Source organism: Peromyscus eremicus, chromosome 7 (genome assembly GCF_949786415.1).
Source record: "Peromyscus eremicus chromosome 7, PerEre_H2_v1, whole genome shotgun sequence".
In the NCBI taxonomy this organism is placed as follows: domain Eukaryota; kingdom Metazoa; phylum Chordata; class Mammalia; order Rodentia; family Cricetidae; genus Peromyscus; species Peromyscus eremicus.
The window spans coordinates 31,716,607-31,740,414 of NC_081422.1; the positions used below are offsets into that span (position 1 = coordinate 31,716,607).

General features: G+C 42.6%; 1 protein-coding gene across 1 annotated transcript in view; it reads right to left on the bottom strand.

Moving 5' to 3' along the window:
* Positions 1–8,414: 8,414 nt before the first annotated feature.
* The window catches only part of Ei24 (EI24 autophagy associated transmembrane protein), a 23,460-nt gene continuing 8,066 nt past the window's right edge, over positions 8,415–23,808 (bottom strand). The window contains exons 3-11 of the mRNA XM_059267626.1: positions 20,271–20,416; positions 18,768–18,828; positions 16,584–16,650; positions 15,865–15,989; positions 15,461–15,580; positions 14,343–14,454; positions 12,288–12,399; positions 11,833–11,907; positions 8,415–9,569 (exon numbers count right to left, since the gene is read on the bottom strand). Coding sequence (XP_059123609.1) covers positions 9,407–9,569; positions 11,833–11,907; positions 12,288–12,399; positions 14,343–14,454; positions 15,461–15,580; positions 15,865–15,989; positions 16,584–16,650; positions 18,768–18,828; positions 20,271–20,416 — 981 coding nt within the window. The 3' untranslated portion in view covers positions 8,415–9,406. The remainder of the gene's footprint in view (positions 9,570–11,832; positions 11,908–12,287; positions 12,400–14,342; positions 14,455–15,460; positions 15,581–15,864; positions 15,990–16,583; positions 16,651–18,767; positions 18,829–20,270; positions 20,417–23,808) is intronic.

A 23,808-nucleotide genomic window follows, 5' to 3' on the forward strand; every position in this document is an offset into this window, starting at 1 on the left:
AATAAAAGAGTAAAAAAAAAAAAAAAAAAAGTAATCATCCAAAATCTCAAAAGCCAGCTAGCCATGGAGTACACAGCAAAGCAGTAGAAACAAGATAGACCTTGCCCCCAAACAAGGCAAGAGGCAAGAACTAACCTTGAAGATTGTCCGCTAACCTCCATATGCTGGCCACACACCCCTTACGTTGCTCTGCTTCATGTGTATGATATCCTCTTCTGGAAAATTAGTCACAGAACTCATTGTTCTAAATGTATTTCAAAACTGTATTAAGATTTCCCCCCTTTTGGGGGGTGTGGAGTATTGTTGTTGTTGTTTGGGAATTTTATTTCAGGAAGTTTTTTATTTTAATTTTTATTTTATGTATGTGAATGTTTTGCCTGGTTGGATGTGTGTGCACTACATGCATGCTTGGTTCCCATGGAGGCCAGAAGATGGGGTTGGATTCCCCTTCAACTGGAGTTACAAATGGTTGTGAGCCATCACGTGGGTTATAAGAACAGAACCTGGATTCGCTACAAAAGCAGCAACAACTTCACAACTGAGTCATTTCTCTGGCCCAATTTTTTTCTTTCTGTGACAGTTTAATGTAGTCAGGGTTATTGTAGAGCTCAATGTGTAGCTGAGAATGACCTTGAATTCTCAAATCTCTGCCTCCTTCTCCAAAGTGCTGGGATGGCAAGTGTGTACCACCTTGCCTGTTGATGTCCTTACAGGTTCCACTGCTGCTTCATGCTGTTTGGGTGTTTTGTTTTGTGTCTATTTTTTGGATTTTTTTCCTTTTTTATGGATTCTTTTTCAAGTTAATTATTCAGAAAATCTGAATTTGGAAAGCAAAAAATACAAAAAAGAAGAAAAAATGAACAATACTTTTGCATGTTTGAAAATACCTATATTTTGTTCACAATAGCATACATTTAGAATTTTATTAACACAGAAGTTGGAGGCAAGAGAAGCAGGCGTTCAAGGCTAATGAAAAAGTTAAGGTCCAGGCTGAGCTACATGAGATCTTGTCTCAAAAAGCAAAATGGAGGGAAAGCATGGAGATCATCAAAATGTATTATATACATGCATGAAATTCTAAATGTAAAGTATTTTCAAAAGAAAGAACATACCCCTAAAATTTTAGGAATAAAGGCCCAGCTCTCCCCTCCTTCCTCTCCCTCTCTCTCATAACACTGTTTTCCAGGCATTTTGGCTTTATTTTCAGCTATCCAATGTGCTCTTGAGAAGCCTGGTGACTGAATCATCCTTAATAATCGCATATGTTTCCTTTCATTTTTCCTGCTTTACACTTAGCCTTTTTGGTCTGACTCCAAATGTTGGTTTTGGAACCCAGGGTAATTTTACACATTTCCATTTTTCTGTGATTTGTTAGAGAAATGTTGGCTCTCTTGGTTCTTGAATACCATAACTCTTATTTAAAATTTTCCATGTTTAACTTTTTATTGATTCTTTGTGGATTTCACATCATGCACCCCTGTAGATGTAACCAACCTTCTTATTAAATAAGAAACACAGAACCAATGCAAAGAAGAAAGCCAAGAGGTCAGAGCTAAGAGCTAAAACCTTACCCTTCCTCCTGCAGTGGTCCTATCTCTCCGAACTCACTACCCCTGTGTTAATGTCTTTATATAGTGTTCCTGTTCTGCCTTCTCATTGGTTGTAAACCCAACCACATGACCGCCTCGTCATGGCCTGTCTGTATAGGCCTCCAGGTTTTCCTTGCTTGGTATTGAGATTAAAGGCATGTGTGTCCAATAATGCTGTATCCCTGAACACACAGAGACTTACCCAGCTCTGCATACCAAGTGCTGGGATTACAAGTGTACGCCACCACTGCCCTGCTTTCCTATGGCTTGCTAATAGCTCTGACCCCCGGGCAACTTTATTTATTAACATATAAATAACATTTTAATACAAATAAAATATCACCATACACCCCAGTCCCACTCATGTCTCTGCCTCACCATATCTGCCCTCTGCCCTTGCATCCTCCCCCCAAAAAAATAAAATTTAAAAAAGACAAAAAAATCTCGTGTATGAAAGCTGTAGTGTACCACATGAGTCACAGAGTACACCTTTACTTGCCAGTGTTCTTTGCAATGAGTCATTGGTCCGGCATGGCCTCTGGCTTCTGCTACACTATCAATACTGGATCCTCACTGGGACTCCTCTTGGCTATCCTGTTGTTGCCTGTGTCATGGAGATCCAGCAGCTTTGGGTCTCCAGGACCCGTCCCTTCACATACTCCAGCAGATCACAGATGGGGTGGATGTTGGGGTGGGCCAACTCAACCCTGGATCTGGACCTGGGTGGTAGCTGTGGTCAGCCCACCAGCTCTCCTGCATCTCACCTCCAGGGAGAGCTCTTCAGCACCACTCAGGGTAGCTCATCCCCTGCTGCAGGAAGCAAGGGGCGGGGCCTGTTTTCCCAATGCCCTTTGGCGGCTCACCCATGCTCAGCCAACAGGGTCAGTTCTACTGTGCTGCCCAAGTGAAGTGCTGTAGCCAGTGAGGGGCAGAACCCATGGGGCCAGCTCACCTGAGCCCAGGAGAGATGCTACGGGGCCTGCTCTTCCAAGTGCTGCAGCCAGTAAGGGGTGGGGCCAACTCTATGCAACCCTTGGATATCAACATGGTCCCAGCTGGCAGTCCACACCAGGGACACCCACATGGCCTTTGGTGGTATCATGGGCCATAGACATCGACACAGACTGCTGCCACTGCATGGCAACAGACCCAGACACAGTAGCAACATGGGCCATGACTTCACGCCCTCAGGTGGTTTTGCAGGCTACTCACATCAGGCTGTCCTCTCCACCCTCGCATCTCCAGATCCTCCTCTCTTCATGGTGCTCAAACTGTTCCACTTCTCTCTCTCCCATCTCTCCACCCTATGCTTGCACATATGCCGTGGGTGGAGCATGCATTGGGTGGGGGTCTCTGGGTGTCTTCAAGTGTTTGTCCAATCCAAAGTTTCTTTTTGTTTGTTTGTTTTTTGTTTTTTCGAGACAGAGTTTCTCTGTGTAGCTTTACACCTTTCCTGGAACTCACTCGGTAGCCCAGCCTGACCTCGAACATCAGAGATATCCGCCTGCCTCTGCCTCCTGAGTGCTGCTGGGATTAAAGGCATGCACCACCACCGCCCAACAAACCCAAAGTTTCTAAAGGAAATAAATTTCTGGCCAAAGTTTGACTCAGCACGGTAAAATTAATTCAACACAGAGTTGTCCAATCTCAGTTGAACCACCACCACAACCAACTAGAGAGATTAGTAGATAGGCCAATGATGAGAAGTGAAAACAGCAGAACACGTCCAGTCAATTGTAGGTCTCCATTCTGCAGGTCTCTCTTCCTCCCGGGCTAGGGTGCAGCTCTGGCAGCCACAGAGACTCATTCAGTGGTCGGCTTTCCCAAAGGAAGAAAGCACAGCCCTAGCACTTGGGTTTGTTACTGCATCTATGGATGGGCAGTGCAGTTAAAATCTTCCCAAGGAGCAAGAACAGCCACTGCCCTTGCGTCTCCTGTTCACCCTCACTTCACAGCACACAAACTGCTCCTCTACCACCTGTTGGCTAGCTTCGTTCTTTCCTATCACTCCACCATCTACTTACTCCCATCCCACCGCCCAGCCAGGCAGGGGGCTGAGGTGGTGTCTTTGTGCTTCCTGGCACGCCTGGTCCACTGTGTTGTCAAGGTGCTTCTGGGCATCCAGGATCTGTTTCTTGATGATCTCAGTCATGGTGCCTGGCGCTCTCACCTTTCTTCACAGCCTCCTCTCTTCAAGGTATCCTCTCTCAGTCCCACTGGAGGAAAGGCGGAGTGCTCACTCTCGGGGAGAGATCGGGGCCCTGGCTGAGGCTACAGCCACTACAGCTGCCACCGAGCCCAGAGCATGACACTCAGGATACCACAGCCGCCAGTGCCATCTTGATTCTCCCTATGTTTTGTTTTAATTTGAAAATTTCCCCCACTTTTATTGTGATACCAATGTAACCTCAATACCACTTTTTTTTTTTTTTTTTTTTTTTGGTTTTTTGTTTTTTTGAGACAGGGTTTCTCGATGTAGTTTTGGTGCCTGTCCTGGATCTCGTTCTGTAGACCAGGCTGGCCTCGAACTCACAGAGATCCACCTGCCTCTGCCTCCCGAGTGCTGGGATTAAAGGCGTGCGCCACCACCGCCCAGCAGCTTCAATACCACTCATCGTGTACATGTATGTGCACTTGAGAGCAGGTGCCTATGAAGTCTAGAAGAGGGTGTGGGTGTCAAATTCCCTAGAGCTGAAGTTACGATGGTTTAGAGCCACCTAACATTGGATGCTAGGAGCCAAACTGGGGTTCTCTGCAAGAACATTATATGCTCTTAAGTGATAAGCCACCTCCCCCAGTACCACTTTTGTTGTTTGAAACAGGATCTCACACTGCAGCTCTGGCTGGCCTGGAACTCATTATGCAGATCTAGAACTCACAGAGATCCATCTGCTTCTGCTTCCTAAGTGCTGAGATTAAAGTCATGCACCACCATGCCCTGCCTGCTTCAGTACTTTTAATAAGCCATTTCATTTTAATTTTCACACAGCTTTAATTCCCTATTTCCTTCTCATAGCAAACTACTTATACTTTGGATGTAGTAACTTCTCAATAGTAGAATTTACCTTTTTTTTAAAAAGGACAGTGTATCAAAATGTTAGCCCTAGGTGACCTGTAACTTGTTACATAAACCAAGTTAGCCTTGAACTTGTATTATAGTGATCTCCTTCCTACCTTTCCTGAGTTCTGGGTAGGCATGGATCACCACACTCGGTTTAGAATTTGTTTCTAGAATCACTTGTATTTCCATGGTCAGGTGTTCCAAATTGTTCATCTACTTATCTCTCTCAATGGAGTCCAGAGGGGCAGTGATCTTACTTGATTCACCAGTACTTCACAAATATCTGACAGAGAAGGTGCTCAAGTACTTGTCATATAATTAAGTCATCTTTCTCCCACCTAATTGTCACTGGTCCATGGATTCACCTCAGGGCCAGGCAAATATATTTCCCTGATGTTACGAAGTTCTGACATGGACCTCAGATCAACTGCAGTTGTTTTCTGTTGGTCACAGAACAAATCCAGATTATATTAGTGAGTGAGCAGACTTTCACCCTATCGAGGAACTGATGTGGAGTAGCAGAACAATCTCAGTGATAGAGGTTAATATGAGGCCAGAGCTGGATGTACTCCTGCTATAACCAGAAAGTAATGTGTAAGCTTAGTTGGTAGAAATGAGTAAACAGTGATCAGACCACCACAGCTTCCGACTTTCTCCCTCCAAAGACACCATCTTTTAAGGTGGCTTACAAACCAATAGCCAGTAACTGCCCAGTTCTGATTTTTTTTTTTAGACAAGGTCTCACTCTTCCAAACACTGGGATTACAGACAAGAGCCACCATGCCCACTTCCCACTTCTGAATGTTCCCTAGGTTGTCACAACTCCTCTTTAGCCGCTATGTTAGCCTCTATTAAAGGCAGAGCAGTTTACAGAAATGATTGCACAATCTGTCCTAGCTGCACTTCTCATGGAGCTAGAGGTATCTAACATGTACAAGGCCCTGGGTTCAATCTCAGGCCTGCAAAATAACATTTCCAGCAGGCATCTGAAGCACCTACTTTCTAACTCTTCAGAACTTGCTACAATAGGCTGGGCAGGCATATGGGTCAATTACAGAGTCCTTACCTAGCATTAAAGAAAACAAATGTCCTAATACCAGGAAAAGGAGTTGCTATAACAGACATCTGGACTCTACAGAAAAATACAAAAGAAGACCGAGGACTGGAGATATTCATCAGTTAAGGGTTCTTCCAGAGGACCAATTTCGATTGCCAGGAGGAGTGGCACACAGCTGCCTGTAACTTTCTTTCACTCAGGAGCTTTGACTCCCTTTTCTGGCCTCTGCAGGCATTGAGACGTGTGTGGCATATACTCACATGAACACACACATAAAAACATAAATCTTCCAAAGGGGGTGGACTAGTGTTTGGAATTAATTTGCCTGCCCAGCAGTGGTGGTGTCTGTTTTTAACTATCAACTTGATTTTAGGTTTTGCTGCTTTGCTTTTTTTTTTTTTTTTTGGGGGGGGGGGGGAGCACAGGTGCATGGGAACCAGTGCCACACAGCACACAGGTCAAAATCAAAGGACAATTTTGTGGAGCTGGTTGTCTCCTTCTACCTTTCTGTAGGTCCCAGGGATGAAATTCCACTTGCCAAGCTTATACAAGCGTCTTTACCCACTGAGCTAACCCTTTTGTGAGCAACTCGAGTCCTACTGACTGCATTTTAAAACAACGGCAGTGCTGGGTGAGATGGCTCAGCGGCTTAAGGTACTTGACAGCATGAGTGATTCTGGAACGAAGGCCAGGACAGAAACAACTTCTGAAAAGTTGTCCTATGACTGCCACACATGCCACGTGTGCAAATGTGTGTGTGCACATGTGTATCTTTTTTTAAATCTCAACATAATTTTCATTTGTAGTAAGATAGGTGCTCCTGAATTTGGTTGCTAATTACTAGTTTGCCTCAAGCTGCCACTCTGAACTTGGCAAAAGCAGAGCCTAGTCACCCTTTGACTCTCGTTTCCTAACAACTACCCAGTGCCCGTGCACTAGTGAAGAAGGAAGACTCACACTACTTTCTGGGGTGGGCATTGGGTGCATACCTAAAACCCCAGAAGTCAGGAGGCAAAAGCAGAAAGGATACCATAAGTTCAAGGTTGACACGGTCTAGAGTTTTAGACCAGCAAGGCCTACACATTGAGACCCCATCTTAAAAACAAAAATGGAGCCAGCAAAATGGCTCAGTGGGCAGAGGTGTTTGCTAAGTAATCCTCAAGACCTGAGTTCAATCCCCAGAACCAACATTAACATGGATGGACAGAACCAACTCCACGAAGTTGTTCTCTGACATCCACACATGTGCCATGGCATGAACTACTTTCCCACCCAAGTGATAGAAATTTAAGAACAAAACAATGTGTGTGTATACTTTGAGGCTGCTACCCAATGTCTATTGCAGATATACTTAATTGAGCCTTCACACTAATTTGGCATCAAGTACATTAACAAAAAAAGATATTCACTTTTTTTTTTTGCTTGCTAGTTTTTAATTTTTTAGGTACGTCTCAGCCAGGCCAGGCTGGCCTTCAACTTGTTCTGTAGCTGGAGATGACCTTAAACTTCTGTTCCTTCTGCTTCCACCACCCCAGAGGAAGAAGTATAGATATGTACTACCACACCTGGCTACTGGAAATTTCTTTTAAAAAATGTGAATGGGGGGGGGGGGAGGGCCTAGAGAGATGGCTCAGTGGTTAAGAGCACTGACTGCTCTTCCAAAGGTCATGAGTTCAGTTCCCAGCAACCACATGGTGGCTCACAACCACCTGTAATGAGATCTGGTGCTCTCTGCTGGCCTGCAGGGACACATGCAGGCAGAACACTGTATACATAATAAATAAATCTTTAAAAAAAAAATATTGCTGGGCGGTGGTGGCGCACGCCTTTAATCCCAGCACTCGGGAGGCAGAGGTAGGTGGATCTCTGTGAGTTCGAGGCCAGCCTGGGCTACCAAGTGAGTTCCAGGAAAGGCGCAAAAGCTACACAGAGAAACCCTGTCTCGAAAAACCAAAAAACAAACAAACAAACAAAATGTGGATGGGTGTTTTTGCCTCTTGTCTGTGCACCTTGAAGTTCCAGACAGTCATAAACCACCATGTGGGTGCTGGGATCCAAACCCAGGTCCTCTGTAAGAGCAGCCAGAGTTCTTTACAGATGAGCTATCCTCCAGCCCTGAAAACTTTTTGTTGTTGTTGTTGTTTTTGTTTTTCCGGAGCTGAGGACCGAACCCAGGGCCTTGCGCTTGCTAGGCAAGCACTCTACCACTGAGCTAAATCCCCAACCCCGGAAACTCCTTTTGAAACCTTTATAAAGTAGGAAGTGGAAACAAGGCTCAGTGGTTAAGGGCACTTGTTATAATTTTTGTGCACAATTTGACAACTGTGATCACATCCATAAACTGTATAAGCACTTAAAACTTTGGATACAGTTATCATGTGCACCTATCATGTATTAGACATATATCAAATGTCTAATCTCTTCCTTGAACTACAGAACAGCATTTAATATACTGAAATCCAGAGGATTTTCTCCCTGAATAAATACACAATAGAAATGAACATACTTGCTTTAAAAGAAAACAAACAAGCAAAAAACCAACAATAACGAAGTCTTTTATAAGAAGAAAACATAATTATAACACTATTACCCAAGCTCACTCTGAGAATATCTTTCAGAACTAATTTCTAAAATCTATAACCAGATTATTCAAGACAAAGTCATTCATTCTAGTTCAGGACATGATTCAGAAATCAAACATTACTCATTTTATGGGAAACAAGCTCACGTTTAATTGTGATATTTTAAAATTGTACAAGTTTTTTACATCTGCCCTCCCACCCCATATTTAGACTCTTAAAATGACAGGAAAACATCACCAATCACAGGTTGAGTGGGTTTAATAAGATTTACCCCTTCAGTTCCTATATGAAGCACCCAATATTCCTTAAAACACCAATGAGACCTGGCAGTGGCCAACAGTAAATTTCATCTTTCAGGGTTAAGAAGTTCAGATCTTCTGAGCATTCTGTGATGCAGTGGCACTTGTCCAGAACTGGTACTACCCCGTAGTTGGGGAACTTAAACTGTACCAGTGAAAAAAGCTGTTTCCCCTTCAAGGGGAAGAAAGAAAATGACTCCTCAAAACCCAGCAGCCAGTTTGGCCGAGTCCATCTGTCCCATCTCTTCAGGCTCTTTTTTTCTTTTCTTTTTTTCCTTACTTTCCTTTTCTGCAGCAGAGCAAGAGAGACCAAAATCTAACCTGAGTTACAAGAAAACAAGACAGTGATGGCTATAGAGGGAGTGACTTGGAGCAACTGGAATGCTCCTTTACCTCCAACATCCAATGTATGTGCTTCACAGAAAAACAGTAACAACAAATTCACAAAATACAACAGTTAAAATCACAAAGCCCATTCATCCGGGGGTGCTGGAAGGCAGGAAGAAGTGGAAGGGTAAATGATACAGGGAAAGGAAAAGAAAAAAATGTAGTCAACCAGTCCAGGCACAGGAGCCGGCAAATGCTGGAAAACTCTGGTCTTTTCAGACCTAGGGTGGTAGTAAAAATCCACTTCCTGAAGTCAAGAAGATTCTGCCTTACGTGCACCAGAGACAAAAATTCCATTTCATCAAAGACAAAGGAATACACAGAGGGCCCTTGGCAGTGGGTCGTGCCTTCCGTGGCGGGGGGCGGAAAACAGAGAAAAGAGCTGCCACATCCTCCACCCAATCCCACCCATCCCCTCTGGACAGCATGACTCAGTGGCCTGCAGCCGCTTTCAGTTTGGCAGGAGAAGGATGTGGCGAAGGGAACTTCTCTGCAGAGGAGGAGCTGCTCAGGGCTGACTGCAGATAGACTGTCTTGTGGAAAAGTCTGTTGCTTAAGAAGACCACCAAGGAGAAGAGGCGCAACTGAAAAAGACTGAAGGACAAGAGACCCTGCGTTAATTAATCCAAGTTAATCCAGTTAATCCAAGTAACGGCTTCAAATCTGACTACCTGAAATCTAAAACCACATAGGGAAAACAAGGCAACAGAATTCATCAGAGCAGTCCAGATATTAGACACTGACCAGCTAAAGACCACTGAGCGCAGAGCAAGGATCAGGGTAGACTATTTGCCTAGCATGCTTGAGGCTGGGAGTTTAATCCCACCCCTGGAAAAAAGAAATGTGGCTAGGTGGTGGTGACCCATGCCTTTAATCCCAGCACTGTAGAAGCAGAGGCAGGAGGATCTCTAAGTTCAAGGCCTACCTGGTCTACAGAGTGAGATCCAGGACAGCCAGAGCTATACAGAAAACCCCATCTCGAAAAACCAAAAAAGAAAAGTAAATGTAGCATATCCTGTTGCTGCCACAAATGCATTATAATCAGCAGCTTAAGAATCAGGGCTAGGGCTTTTAAAGGAAATAAAATTATATTTTATATTAATTCTGATTTTTTTGGTTTGTTTTGTTTTTCGAGACAGGGTTTCTCTGTGTAACAGTCCTAGCTGTCCTGGAACTCACTCTGTAGACCAGGCAGGCCTCAAACTCACAGAGATCTGCCTGCCTCTGCCTCCTGAGTGCTGGGATTAAAGGCGTGAGCCACCACTGCCCAATTTAATCCAGATTTTTTACAATTTATTTTATTATTTTATGGAATTGTTTGCCTACAAGCATGTTTGTGTACTACTTGTGTGCCTGCTGCCCACAAAAGCCAGAAGAGGGTGCTGGATCCTGTAGAACTGGAATCACAGATGCCTGTGAGCCACCAAGATGCTAGGAACTGAACTAGGTCCTCTGAAGAATAGCCAGCACTCTTATTGCACTTGATTGCCATATCTCTCGCCCCATAATTCAGATTTTAAAAGCACTCCTCTGTGTGGCCAGATCACATAGAACCTACTACTTTCTTTAAAAGTGGCCATTTTTACAAAAACGAGCTTTACTCGGATGCTTACAAAGGACTTCCAGCTAGTGACTGCTGGCTTAGAACGCAGTTTGCAGATGATCTTGAACTCATTAATTCTCCTGCCACAGGCTTCCAAGTGCTGGTTAGGGGATGACTCACCATACCTGTACAACCTTTAAATTTTAAGAACAGGCCGGGCGGTGGTGGCGCATGCCTTTAATCCCAGCACTCGGGAGGCAGAGGCAGGTGGATCTTTGTGAGTTCGAGGCCAGCCTGGTCTACAGAGCGAGATCCAGGAAAAGGCGCAAAGCTATACAGAGAAACCCTGTCTCGAAAAACCAAAAAATAAAAAATAAAAAAAAAAAAAATTTTAAGAACAGGTATAAATGGACAGGCTTGGTGGCATCCACCTATCAGTTTCAGCACTGGGGGACAAGGCAGAAGAATCACAAGCTCAAGACACAACAAGGCTACACAAGGAGAAATAAAAACGAGCGTACAGGTGTGAGGGTCAATTTGAGAAATATAAACAAATTTATATGCTTATACTCAAAAAATTTGGTATATATCTCATAAGTGTCCGTGTCCGTGTGTCCGTGTGTCCGTGTGTCCGTGTGTCCGTGTGTGTGTGTGTGTGTGTGTGTGTGTCTGTCTGTCTGTCTGTCTCTCTGTCTCAGTTCCCAGTACCCATATGGTAGCTCACAGTAGCCTGTAACCCAGTTCCAAGGGATCTGATACCATCTACTGTCCTCCATGGGCACTGCATGCACATGGTACACAGACAGATATATAAACAAAACACTAACAGAAATCTTAAAAAACTATATATTAAGATGTGTTGGCTAGTTTGATGTCAACTTGACACAAACTATAGTCACTGGAGAGAAGGGAACCTCAGTTGAGAAAAATGGCGCCATAAGATCCAACTATAAGGCATTTTCTTAATCAGTGATTGATGGAAGAGGGTCCGGCCCACTGTAAGAGGGGCTATCCCTGTGCTGGTGGTCCAGAGTTCTCTAAGAAAGCACGCTGAGCAAGCACCATGTGGAATATGCCAGTAAGCAGCACCCTCCAATGGCCTCTGCATCCAATCCTACCTCCAGGATCCTGCCTTGTTTGAGTTCCTGTCCTGACTTTTCCTTCAATGATGGAACAGTGATATGGAAATGTAAGCCAAGTAAATCCTTTCCTCCTCAAGCTTCTTTTGGTCATGGTGTGCACACCATGAGAAACTCTTCACTAGGATATAGGTTTTCCCAGCCTAAGAGCAGAAGTCCCATCCCCAGCACTTACTATGCTTTTCCAGGAGTCTTTGCTTCATTGGCGCTGATGATGAATAAAGGGAACAGGATAGAGAAGAGGCAGCCACTGTTTAAAGAAAAAAAGGTCAACTTCACAAGGCATGACTTTAGGAAAGGTATCCATCGGAAGCCTCATATCTCTTTCCCTGTTTTGCAAACAGCATGATGTGATGAAACCTTAATATAGCATATAAGCACAGCTTCGAAATTGAACAAGATTTTCTAAGTATCTGCCTCCAGGAGGCAGCATAGAATATGGCAGACTACATTTTAATGCTGACAAATAGTCAATTACTATTATCGACAACAGCAAAAAAATTCTTCCTGATGGTCAAGTGATGTAAAATGCTAGGTACAGAAGCAAACCAATAAAAGATGCTTGTTAAAGCACACTTACTACGCCAGTTTTTATTTTTCTAGTCTTTCGACTTTCTCTAACCAAATTACCTGATAATATAGGAGGATTGCATTGCTGTGAGGAAAGCCAAGGGCAAGCCAAACCCAAAGTAGTAAGGCCAGTTCCTTTCTATGTTTGACAGTCGCTGGTGCATTTCAATTCCTAAAACAAGGAAGCCAGTGCATTTAAGATTCATATTTTATTTACATGACTAGACTAACTGCCATACCCAATTATCTGAGGCTTAGATTTTAGGCACAGAGCTACCATTTGGAACACAGATACAGTATATAAACAATACAAATCTACCAGGTTCATGGTGGTACAAACCTTTGATCCCAGCATTTTGGAAAGCAGAGGCAACTCAGTCTACATGGGGAGTTACTGACTGGTCAGGACTATATAAGACCCTGTTTCAAAGAATTGTGCAAATCTGATATAAAGCTTCAATGCAAAGATTTTTACAATAATTATTTCAAAGTAACATTAATTTTAGCATCAATATCCTTTGACAGGACAGTCTAGAACAAAGCAAAATATCAAAAAAGGATGGCATCTCGCCAGGTAGTTGTGGTGCATGCCTTTAATCCCAGCACTCAGGAGGCAGAAGCAGCCTGATCTCTGAGTTGGAGGCCAACCTGGTCTACAGAGCAATTTCCAGAACAGCCAGGGAAACCCTGTCTCAAAAAAACAAACAAAAAAGGATAATATCCCTACTGAAAGCAGTTACCTCAATCATCTTCACCAAGATGAATATACAAAGGTTTTTGTTTGTTTGTGTTTAGGTTTTTGGATATAGAATCTTATATCTGGTCCAGGCTAGTTTCAAACTCAAAATCCTCCTATCTGGACCCCACACAAAACATCGAAGTCTTTTTACATGATTCCCAGATGGATATGGTGGCACACACTTGCAATCCCAGCATTCAAGATGCCAAAAAAGAGGACTGGAGTAAGAAACTAGCCTTGACCATAAAAAACACCAGGCAACTGGGGCTGGAGAGATGGCTCAGAAATTAAGAGCACTAGCTGCTCTTCCAGAGATCATGAGTTCAATTCCCAGCAACTATATGGTGGCTCACAACCAATTATAATGCATTCAGGTGCCCTCTTCTGGCGTGCACTGCAGGCATAAATTCAGGCAGAACACATACATACATAATAAGTAAATCTAAAAAATAAATAAATAACACCAGGCCACAAAGCTACACACAGCAAGACCCCAACTCAAAAAAAAAAAAAAAGAGTGCCAGATATGATGGTGCACACCTATAATCCCAGCACTCTGGAAATAAAAGTTAGATCATAAATTTAAGGTCATCCTCAGCTCCATAAAAAGTTCAATGAGCCGGGTGGTGGTGGCGCACGCCTTTAATCTCAGCACTTGGGAGGCAGAGGCAGGCAGATCTCTGTGAGTTCGAGGCCAGCCTGGGCTACCAAGTGAGTCCCAGGAAAGGCGCAAAGCTACACAGAGAAACCCTGTCTCGAAAAACCAAAAAAAAAAAAAAAAAAAAAAGTTCAATGCTAACATGGGCTATATTAGATCTTGACTCAAAAAAATAGAATAATTTAAAAAGAAAACAACTAAAATTTAAAAATAATAGAATGAAAATAAATAATCCCAAAGTAATCAAACGAGCTTGATTTGATAGCGTACATATGCAAAGTAACCCCAGGACTCAGGAGATAGAAGCAGGAAGCTGGAAAGTGAGGGCCATCGTGAACTAAGACTGAGCGCTCAACGCCAGCCGAGGTTATATAGCAAGATCATGTCTTAAAATAAGTGGATAAAATTTTTTTTAATTCTAAATGCACTAGCATCTACTTAACTTCTCTAAAAACAATTTGTGCTCTTTCTATCAGCTTCTGGCCCAAACAGAGCTACATCATATTAAGCACTAAAATGGCAATTTATTCTACAATACCACTTTCCTTGGCCCCAAAGGTTAATGAACCCACGAGGCCAAATGTAACCTCCCTCTTGCCAGTGAGCCAATGTCTTTTCAGAAATCTGCTAAGAGCTTACGTACTGAGTAGCTGAGTCGGTGTAGCACCAGCCTTTCTGAACAGGGCTTCTATGTCCGGGTTTCTCTCCATGGGCTTACCTTTATTGAACCAGCGGTACTCAAAGCAGTACAGCGAGTACAGAAGAGACATATGCAGCAGGCTAACCAGCTGACCCACGAGATGGATGGGGAAGAGACTCACAAACATCCCCTGAGGAGCAAATGCAACAAATCTTAATTCCAGAGTGTCAGACATTCCTCACTTACTACTCCAATCAGAGATGGCTTCCTAACTGCCGCAAAAGTTGTTTAGTGGCAGGATCAGAATCTCCAAAGGAAGAAGAGGTAAATTCATGGTTCTTATTTTATTTTAAACTCTCTAGCTGCTTCTGAGGAAAAGCTTTTAGAGTCTCACTCTCCCCTTTCCCCCTTCCCCTCCAATACCCATGCCTCAGGTAGGTACTACTGTCCTCTCCTTTTTCCTTTCTTAATTTTTTTAGATTTTTAAATTTTATATGTCTGAGTACTCTGCCTGCATGGATGGATATGTACCACTTGTGTGCCTGGTGCCTTAGTAGTCATAAGAGAATGCTACATCAACTGGAAATGGAGTTATGGATGGCTGTGAGTCACCATATGGGTACTAGAAACCAACCACTGAGTCATTTCTTCAGCCTCCATTTTCCTTCTCTTAAATAAGTCGTGCATGTGCGTGTGTCCTCTTAAAATCTCAACGTGTACCAATTCTTATCTCCACCTAATAAACTTCAATTTAACTTCTTAGGAAGGGGTTCATTGGGTAGAAGAGCTGCTGTGAAAGCAAGAGGACTGAGTTCAAATTCCCAGCACCCACATAAAAGCCAGGCATGGATGTATGTCAGTAACTCAAACACTTGAGGGGAGGCAGAGACAGACAAATCCTAGGAGACTGCTGGCCAGTCAGTCACCCTAGCCAAAAATAGTGATCTTCAGGTTCAGTCAGAGATCTCATGTCAAAAACTAAGGTAAAGAGTGTACATACACTCCCCACCTCTCTCTCTCTTATACACACACACACACACACACACACACACACACACACAGAGTGTTTTAAAAATCATTGCTTATCACAAAGCACATATGCATACTCAGTATAAAGGCAAAAACCCATCTTTGTGAAGTCCCCTCCCCTAAAGTTCTTTTTCCTTTGTCTTTAAATGTCTCCATGCGTCTCTCACCTGAATAAGGAAAAGTGCCTGGAGCAAAAGGTTGAAGAGCATGTCAGCAATTATCTTGCTGACGCTGGGGAATGGATGAGGTTTCCTCCCAGACACCTCAAATGCCAGGTCAGCTATATCCTGAAACACAACAGCAGTACAGCAAAACATGAATTAACGGTCCCGTGTCCACCCCCAGAGCTAACGCCACGGTCTGCTACTAGAGCTGCCAGGTGAGAAAAGTCTGCCTTAGTAACCTGAGACAGTCATTTCATTTTACAAAGATTACCAAACCGGCTGCTTAGCCTAAAATATGTAAAGGCTTGAAAACTGTCTCTCTATGGGCCACTAACTTCATAAGCTAATATATGTGATCTAGTGAACCCATCATGTAGAACCCAGACTCCATTCTGTCTTGGACCTACTTGGAACCAAATGGCATTCACAACTTTGCTAAGCACAAACAGAGGGAGCACCCAAAGAGCACTGAAAATTGATGTGAGGAAAAATTCCAGCCATGACCAAACATCTCCATGTAGTGATGGATCACCTAAAAAAAAAAAAAAAAAGGCAAAAAGAGTTATTAGTTTAATCAGACAGATAGAACACCAGAAATCCAAAAAGGGAACTATTTTGTGACTTTTCCTCTGCCTCCCATTCTGACCATAGCTCTTATTCATAGTAATCACAGTTTTGTTCTGCTTATCTTGAAACAAACAACCTGCTTACAGGCTGACTACTGAGATGTCACAGTGACTAACTGCAGAGCTTTCGAGAAACCACCAGAGTTTAAATCTCAGCTCTGCTCCTTACTAATGGCCTACCTTCTATTTATTTATCCATAAAATGGACAGTCCAACAATGCCTATCTCAAAAAGAAGTCTAAATTAAAAACATGGGGGAGGGGGCATGCCTTTAATCCCAGCACTTGGGAGGCAGAGGCAGGTGGATCTCTGTGAGTTTGAGGCCAGCCTGGTCTACAGAGCAAGTTCCGGGACAGCCAGAGCTGTTACATAGAAAAACCTAGTCTCAAAAAACATCAAATTGCTGGTATTGTTAGGAAGTGCTTAGGGAACTGAGGGAGACTAGAAACAAATATTTCAAACCTCTATCCCCAAGCAGAGCAAGATACATACATACTTACCAATAATCCGGGCTGTTACAGACTGAAGCACAGGAATAAACACTCGATAAAACAAGAGGAGACTGAACTGAAGGAAAGAGACAAAGTAATCAAAACCCTTCTTCAAATTAAAACAAGGGGTCAGGTGGTGGTGGCAGATGCCTTTAATCCTAGCCCACGAGAGGCAAAGAATCCTAGCACACGAGAGGCAGAGGTAAGTGGATCAAAGCCAGCCTGGTCTACAGAATGAGCTGAAGGACAGCAAGGACTACACAGAGAATCTCAAAAAACCAAAAACATAATAATAGTAGTAGTAATAATAGTATAAGTTAAAACAAGGCATTTCACTGTAATAACTATCCAGTCAAGACTGCTAGTTTACAAATCAGGAGGCCAGAAAAAGTACCTTTCCTACTTGCCAAAACTCCAAAGAGAGTGTAGCAAACTGATACTATGTATCCGTGAGACGTCTGAGACAGAGAAAACATTTTAACTAATATTCAGGCCAAAGTATAAAGGTATATACTAAACATCCCGTGATGTTTGTTAGTTAAATCTAAAGCTAACATCTGAAAATATTAGTGAAATGTTTACATTAAGATAAATTGAATTACACTGAATATCAAGTCAAGAATAGTATTTACTCATTCTTGAAACATCCAGATGTCACTAAAGACTATGATAGTTCTCAATTAATTATAGGCAACCTTTTTGATCTGGGTCTCAATAATAATCAATTGCTACAACCAGAAACAAGGAGAATTTTGCTTATCTGGCCACATCTACCCTTCTCTAATCCCATAGACAACCAAAATGTCCAGTCAGTGTTAACACAAGTTATTTATAACAATACTAAAACCTGTCACTGGATCATACAAACATACATATACTCAGGACTCTCCCAGATATCTCTTTACATATAGGTGTTATCTGTGAATAGGATTAAAATTCACAACAGAACCACATGTTGCCTCTTAGAAACAACAGTTCTTCTCTGGTAAGCAAAGTCACTACAGATGCACAAAATCCAAATTCATGTTTGTTGTTTAGGGTTTTCTGTTTGCTGGTTTTTCCAGATAGGGCTTCTCTGTGTAGCCCTGGCTGTCCTGGAACTCACTCTGTAGACCAGGCTGGACTTGAACTCAGAGATCCGCCTGCCTCTGCCTCCTGAGTACTAGGATTAAAGGCGTGTGCAACTACGCCTGACTGTATTTGTTTTTTTTTTTTTTTTTGAGGCAAGGTCTCATGTATCTCAGGCTGATCTCAAACTTACTATGTAGTAAAGGATGACACTGAACTTCTGATCCTCCTGCTTTCACCACCAAGTGTTGGTATTATAAGTATTGTTGTTTATTTTTTGTTTTTTGTTTTTGTTTTTCGAGACAGGGTTTCTCTGTGTAGCTTTGCGCCTTTCCTGGGACTCACATGGTAGCCCAGGCTGGCCTCGAACTCACAGAGATCCGCCTGGCTCTGCCTCCCGAGTGCTGGGATTAAAGGCGTGCGCCACCACCGCCCGGCATTTGTTGTTTATTTTTTAAAGATTTATTTTTTATATATGTATGTGTCTGGTTGTCTATATAGGCAGCACATGCATACAGGTGCCCATGGAGGCCAGAGAGTGTACAAAATCCTCGGAAATGACATTAAAAACAGTCATGAAATGCCTGGTATAAGTGCTGGGAACTGAACCCAGGTCCTCTGCAAGAGCACCAACTGCTCTGAAGTACTGGTCCATCTCTCCAACACACAGGTACCTTGCTTAATATTTTCTTTCTTCTTTTTCTTTTCTTTCGTTTTTTTTTTCTTCTTTCTTTCTTTCTTGAGACAGCATCTCACTATATAGTTAGTCCCTGAATGGCCTGAAACTCAGTTATGTAGCTGAGATTAATCAGATCTCACCTGCCTCTGCCTCCCAAGTACAAGGAATATAGGCATGCGCCACACATGGCAATTATTAATGTTTTTAGCCATCATACAAAATAAAGGGTTTCATTTTGACATTTTCATACATAGCACTATTTCTTGCTCAGTACCCCACTCCCCTCCTCCATCCCTATCCATGTGATACTCATCAGCATATATAAGCAGCTCAAACATCAAAGATAATTCATCTTAGTGTTTCAAGGAAGTGGCTGAGAAATATTAATCTAATAACAATCTAAAGATACTTATAAGGAACCTAGAATTTGATGGAAAAGAACTTACCCAGAATACTCCACCATTCCAAGCACAACACTGGAAAATTCTACTAACGATGCGTGGCTCACTGGAAAAGATGGTAGGAATTTAGCGTATAAGGCATGCCGGCTGTTTTCTAATGCTATCTGGTAACTCCCCACTTCACAGCTTCTAGTGCACCACGTTATCTCGGAGCACCTACTGTTCTCCCAATGTCTAATTCAGTCATAAGAAAGGCTCTAAGAAAAAGCCAGTGAGAAAAGGTTTCCGAGGAACCAGGTGTCTGTTTTTGAGACAGGGCTTCATCATACAGTCCAGGCTGGTCTCAAACTCTTGGCAGTCATCCTGTCCTCTTCATAGTGCTGGGACAACAGGCCTGTGCCACCATGCCCAGGTGAAGAACCAGCTTTTCTATTTTGTTGTTGTTTTGAGACAGAATTTCACTATGCAGCCCTGGCTGGCTTGGAACGCACTGTCTGGCTTCAAACTGACTGCCTTTGCCTAAGTGCTAGTATTAACCAGTTTTTCTTTAAAAATTAAAAAGGGGCTGAGGAGACGGCTTACTGATAAAAGTGTCACACAAGGCAGGCAACCTGAGTTTGATTCCCTGAACCCATGGAAAAGGTGGAAGGAGAGAAGTAATTCCACAAAGATGTCCCATGACATCTACACACGTGCTGTGAAATGGTCATCCTCTCCCAACGAGAAATGGTTTTTAAATGCTATTTACTTTTATGTGTATGGGTGTTTTGCCTGCGTGTGTCTGTGCACCACATGTGTGCAGTGCCCACGCAGACTAGAAGAGAGCCTTGGATTCCCTGGATCCAGAGTTGCAGACAGTTGTTCGCCTCCATGTTGGTGCTGGGAACTGAACCCAGGTCCTCTGGAAGACCAATAAGAACTCTTAACCACTGAGCCACCTCCTCAGCCCCCAAATAAAACAAAATTGTTTAAGTTTGTTTATGCAGATGTGTGTTCTTCCCTCTAAAGACTGAGGTCAGAGCACATTAAACAAGAAAGTCTGGGGGTAGGGTTTAGTCTATCAATAAATAAATCCATATAGACTTTCCTACAAATATCCATCAAATCAAATACTGTTTGTGGTCCTCTATTTGTCACTCTTGATTTTATTTTTGTTGTTTAATTTATTGTTGTATGTGTGAGATGTGGAGGTCCAAGGATAACTCTGTGGAGTTGGTTCTTTCCTTCCAGCCTTTCCATGGGTTCCAAGGACTAAAGCCAGGCCATCAGGCTTCCTTAGCAGGCACCTTTTGTCTCTGAGGTAATTCATGAGCACAGATTTTACTTTTTTTAATATCATGCCATTTTGAGTAAGAATCCTATGTGTATGTGTATGTGTTGGGGGGAATTACCTATAACATTTTCCTACTAAAAATTAAAAGAAAAAAAAAACTAATAGGATGCTGAAATTATGACTTACTATGTAGGGCCTTCATTCTATACTAAGATCAGTCATTTCCTCAAGTGCCCCTCCGATGACAGCTTGGGATGTGGGCCTGTACTCCTCACCTCTCTTGCTTCCGCTCTACACTCTGGGCTCTCCTCTGGGCCAAGACACTACTTGCCCTTCTTCGACGCTGTTCCTCTCTCTTCTGCTGGATCCGAGCATCTAGCTTTGAGATGGTACAGATGCCCCAGATGGAGTCTTTGATTCCCTGTAGATAAGGACATTTTTAAAGAGAGATTATGGGCTGGAGAAGACTTTCCAAAGTTACACACAGGAAAGTGAGCAACAGTGGGAACCACAGTGTTTATTTTGCTACAGAACTTAAGGCGAGTGGTCTGTGCTGCCAGTGCTGTGATGGAGCTCTGGATTTCATGCACAGCAGGCAGTACTCTGCCACTGAGCTATATCCTCACCTTTATTTCTTTTACTTTGAAATGATCCTTTGCTATGGAGTATTACTTTAACTAGGTAAAGATGTGTTGCATTTGTTTATGCTGCAGTTGTGTAACTATGTAAAGATGTGTTACATCTGTTTCACCTTGCCTAAGGTACCTGATTGGTCTAATAAGAAGCTGAACGGCCAATAGCTAAGCAGTGGAAGGATAGGCAGGGCTGCAGGCAGAGAGAATTAAGTTGGAGGAATGGGGGTGGGGAGAGGGAGAACAAGGGACACACCCAGGACCAGCCAGGCAGTCAGCAGACAGACACAGGAAACAAGATATACAGAACGAAGGAAAAGTAAAAAGTTCCAAGGCAAAATGTAGATAAGAGAAACAGGTTAAAATTAGTTATAAGAGCTAGTGGGACAAGCCTAAACTAAGGTCACGAATTCATAATATTAAGTCTCTGTGTCTTTATTTGGGAGCTGGTTGGCAGCCCAAAGAAAAATTCCAACTACAATCCTTAATCTACAGATGAACTGTAACAATAGAGAACTTCCAAACTCCTTTAGTCTAGAATCTCCAGGTTAATATTTTTCTATATTAATATATACCTTTTTTCAAATTATTCAAGTAGGTCGTTGTATCAAGCTCATGCTGTTTTTCCTTTGGGAAGGGGCTGAAACAGGGTCTAACTACATAAGTCACACTGACTTCAAACTTGTGATTTTGCTTCAGCTCCCAAATACTGGGAACACAAATATAGTGGCCAACATGATCAGCTTATCAGGCTCCTGTATAGTCATTTTTCAGGAGGTATCCTAAGAACAATACTCTTTACATAACCATAGAGTAGTTATCAATTCAAGAAACTTAGTACTAAAATACTTTATAGTCCACATTCCAATTTTTCCATTCACCACAACAATGGACTTCATGGCATTTTACACCTCAAGAGTTTAATCCAAGCCGGGCGTTGGTGGCGCACACCTTTAATCTCAGCACTCGCCTTTAATCTCAGCACTCGGGAGGCAGAGCCAGGCAGATCTCTGTGAGTTCGAGGACAGCCTGGGCTACCAAGTGAGTTCCAGGAAAAGGCGCAAAGCTACACAAAGAAACCCTGTCTTGAAAAACAAAAAAAACAAAAAAACAAAAAAAAAAAAAAAAAAAAAAAAAGAATTTAATCCAGAATCAAATGATGCATGTCATTAGAATGTCTCCTTGGTATTTTCAAATCAACAACAGTTCTTTATACTTTTTCTTTTTTCCATTTTCTTTATTTGTGTGAGTATGTCACCATGCATGGTGCTCAGAGGACCACTTGTGAGAGTCAGTTCTCTTCTTCCACTGGGTGGGTCTCTGGGGTCAGCACACTCATGTTATCAGGCTTGGTAGTACAAGACTTTACTTCTAAGCCACCTCGACAGCCCTAGTCTTTGCCTTTCTTTCTGAAGAATACAGGCCAGCTACTTCATGGAATTTTCTCAATATTTAAGTTTCCCCATGATTACACAGGTTAAGCACTTTGAGTAAGAATATCACAGAACTGATGGTATCACACCAAGAAACATATAAGCTAGGTATGGTGGCACATGTCTCTTTTCCCAAAATTCAAGGTTGAGGCAGGAAAAATCCTAGTTCTAAGGTCAGCCAGGGATACACAGGCAGCCTGTCCTGTCCAGGGAAATCACAGCCACCCTCTCTCCCTAAAACAATGGCACACAGTAACTGTTTGGCCTTTTGGTAATATTAATTCCATGGTTTCAAACTTTTTCCTCTAGTAACTAGAAAGTCATTAAGTAGGGAAACACTTCCAATGCCATGCAAATATCATGCCCCTGGATTTCTCCCAAATTTAGCATCCTTCCACGATTCTTGCCTAAACCAATTTTGAATTATATGAGCACTAAATAGTACTTTTCCAACACTTTTACATTTACCAATACTATGAAAACAAGTTATCATCTTCTCTACTCCCTTTCAGTACCAATTAAATTGCTGCAGTACTCCTTGAATTCTATACTAGCTCTAAAAACCAATCAAGAAAGGACTACATTATTATCAAATTTGGAGAAAGACACAATTTCTGTTCTAAAAGGAGAGAAAAAAGGGAAGGAGGAAGAGAGAGGGAAAGAAATGAATTGCTGCAAAATGTAAACCTCTATAGTAAGAGAGTGCCACGTAAAGCAGAAGCATCGTGGTAGTGTGGCTGGAGAATATCCTGAGTAGGTACAAGACGAGAGGGGTGCTATTGAGTTTGTATAGACAACATGCAGACAGCGAGAAACGCACCTGCCAACCATATCTGAAGAACTCCGAGTTGTTGCTGGTGCTATAAAGACCAGAATTACCTACTGGTCATCTAGTTCAAAGACCTGCATTCACTTATCCATCCCTGCACCCAACCGCATATTGTGCAACTTCAATGAACTAATCTTTGGTCAGATGGAAACGCCCCAGGAGATAGTGTAATCCCAGCATGGGAGACAAGGGCAGGATAACTGCCTCAAGTTAGGTGAGCCTGGGCTTACAATGTAAGACTCTACCTCAAAAATAAAAGCAAGAAAAAGCTGAGGATTCAGCAGAGTGTTTGCCCATCATGTGAGAGACTTTGGGTTCAATCCCCACTATTGAAAGGTAGACAGAAAAATTATAGAAATAAAGCTAAAAATTTAACACACACACACACACACACACACACACACACACACACACACACGAGTTTAATTAAAACCATAATAGATTTACACCCAAAGTAGAATAATTTCACCAGGATAATCAACTTCATAAAAAGACAAAAGAGCCAGGCGGTGGTGGTGCACGCCTTTAATCCCAGCACTCGGGAGGCAGAGCCAGGCGGATCTCTGTGAGTTCAAGGGCAGCCTGGGCTACAGAGTGAGTTCCAGGAAAGGCGCAAAGCTACAAAGAGAAACCCTGTCTTAAAAAAAAAAAAAAAAGACAAAAGAGAAAAAGAAATAACTAGCAAGGTGTGGTAACATATTCCTGTAAGACTAACATTAGGCGTACTTGAGAGACTGAGGCAAAATGATCGTCACAAATTTGAACCCAGTCTGGGATACGGAGTAAGAACAAGTCTTTAAAAAAAATAAATAAACAAGGCCAGGCAATGGTGGCACACGCCTTTAATCTCAGCACTCAGGAGACAGAGGCAGGTGGATCTCTTGAGTTCGAGGCCAGCTTGGTCTACAGAGTGTTCCAG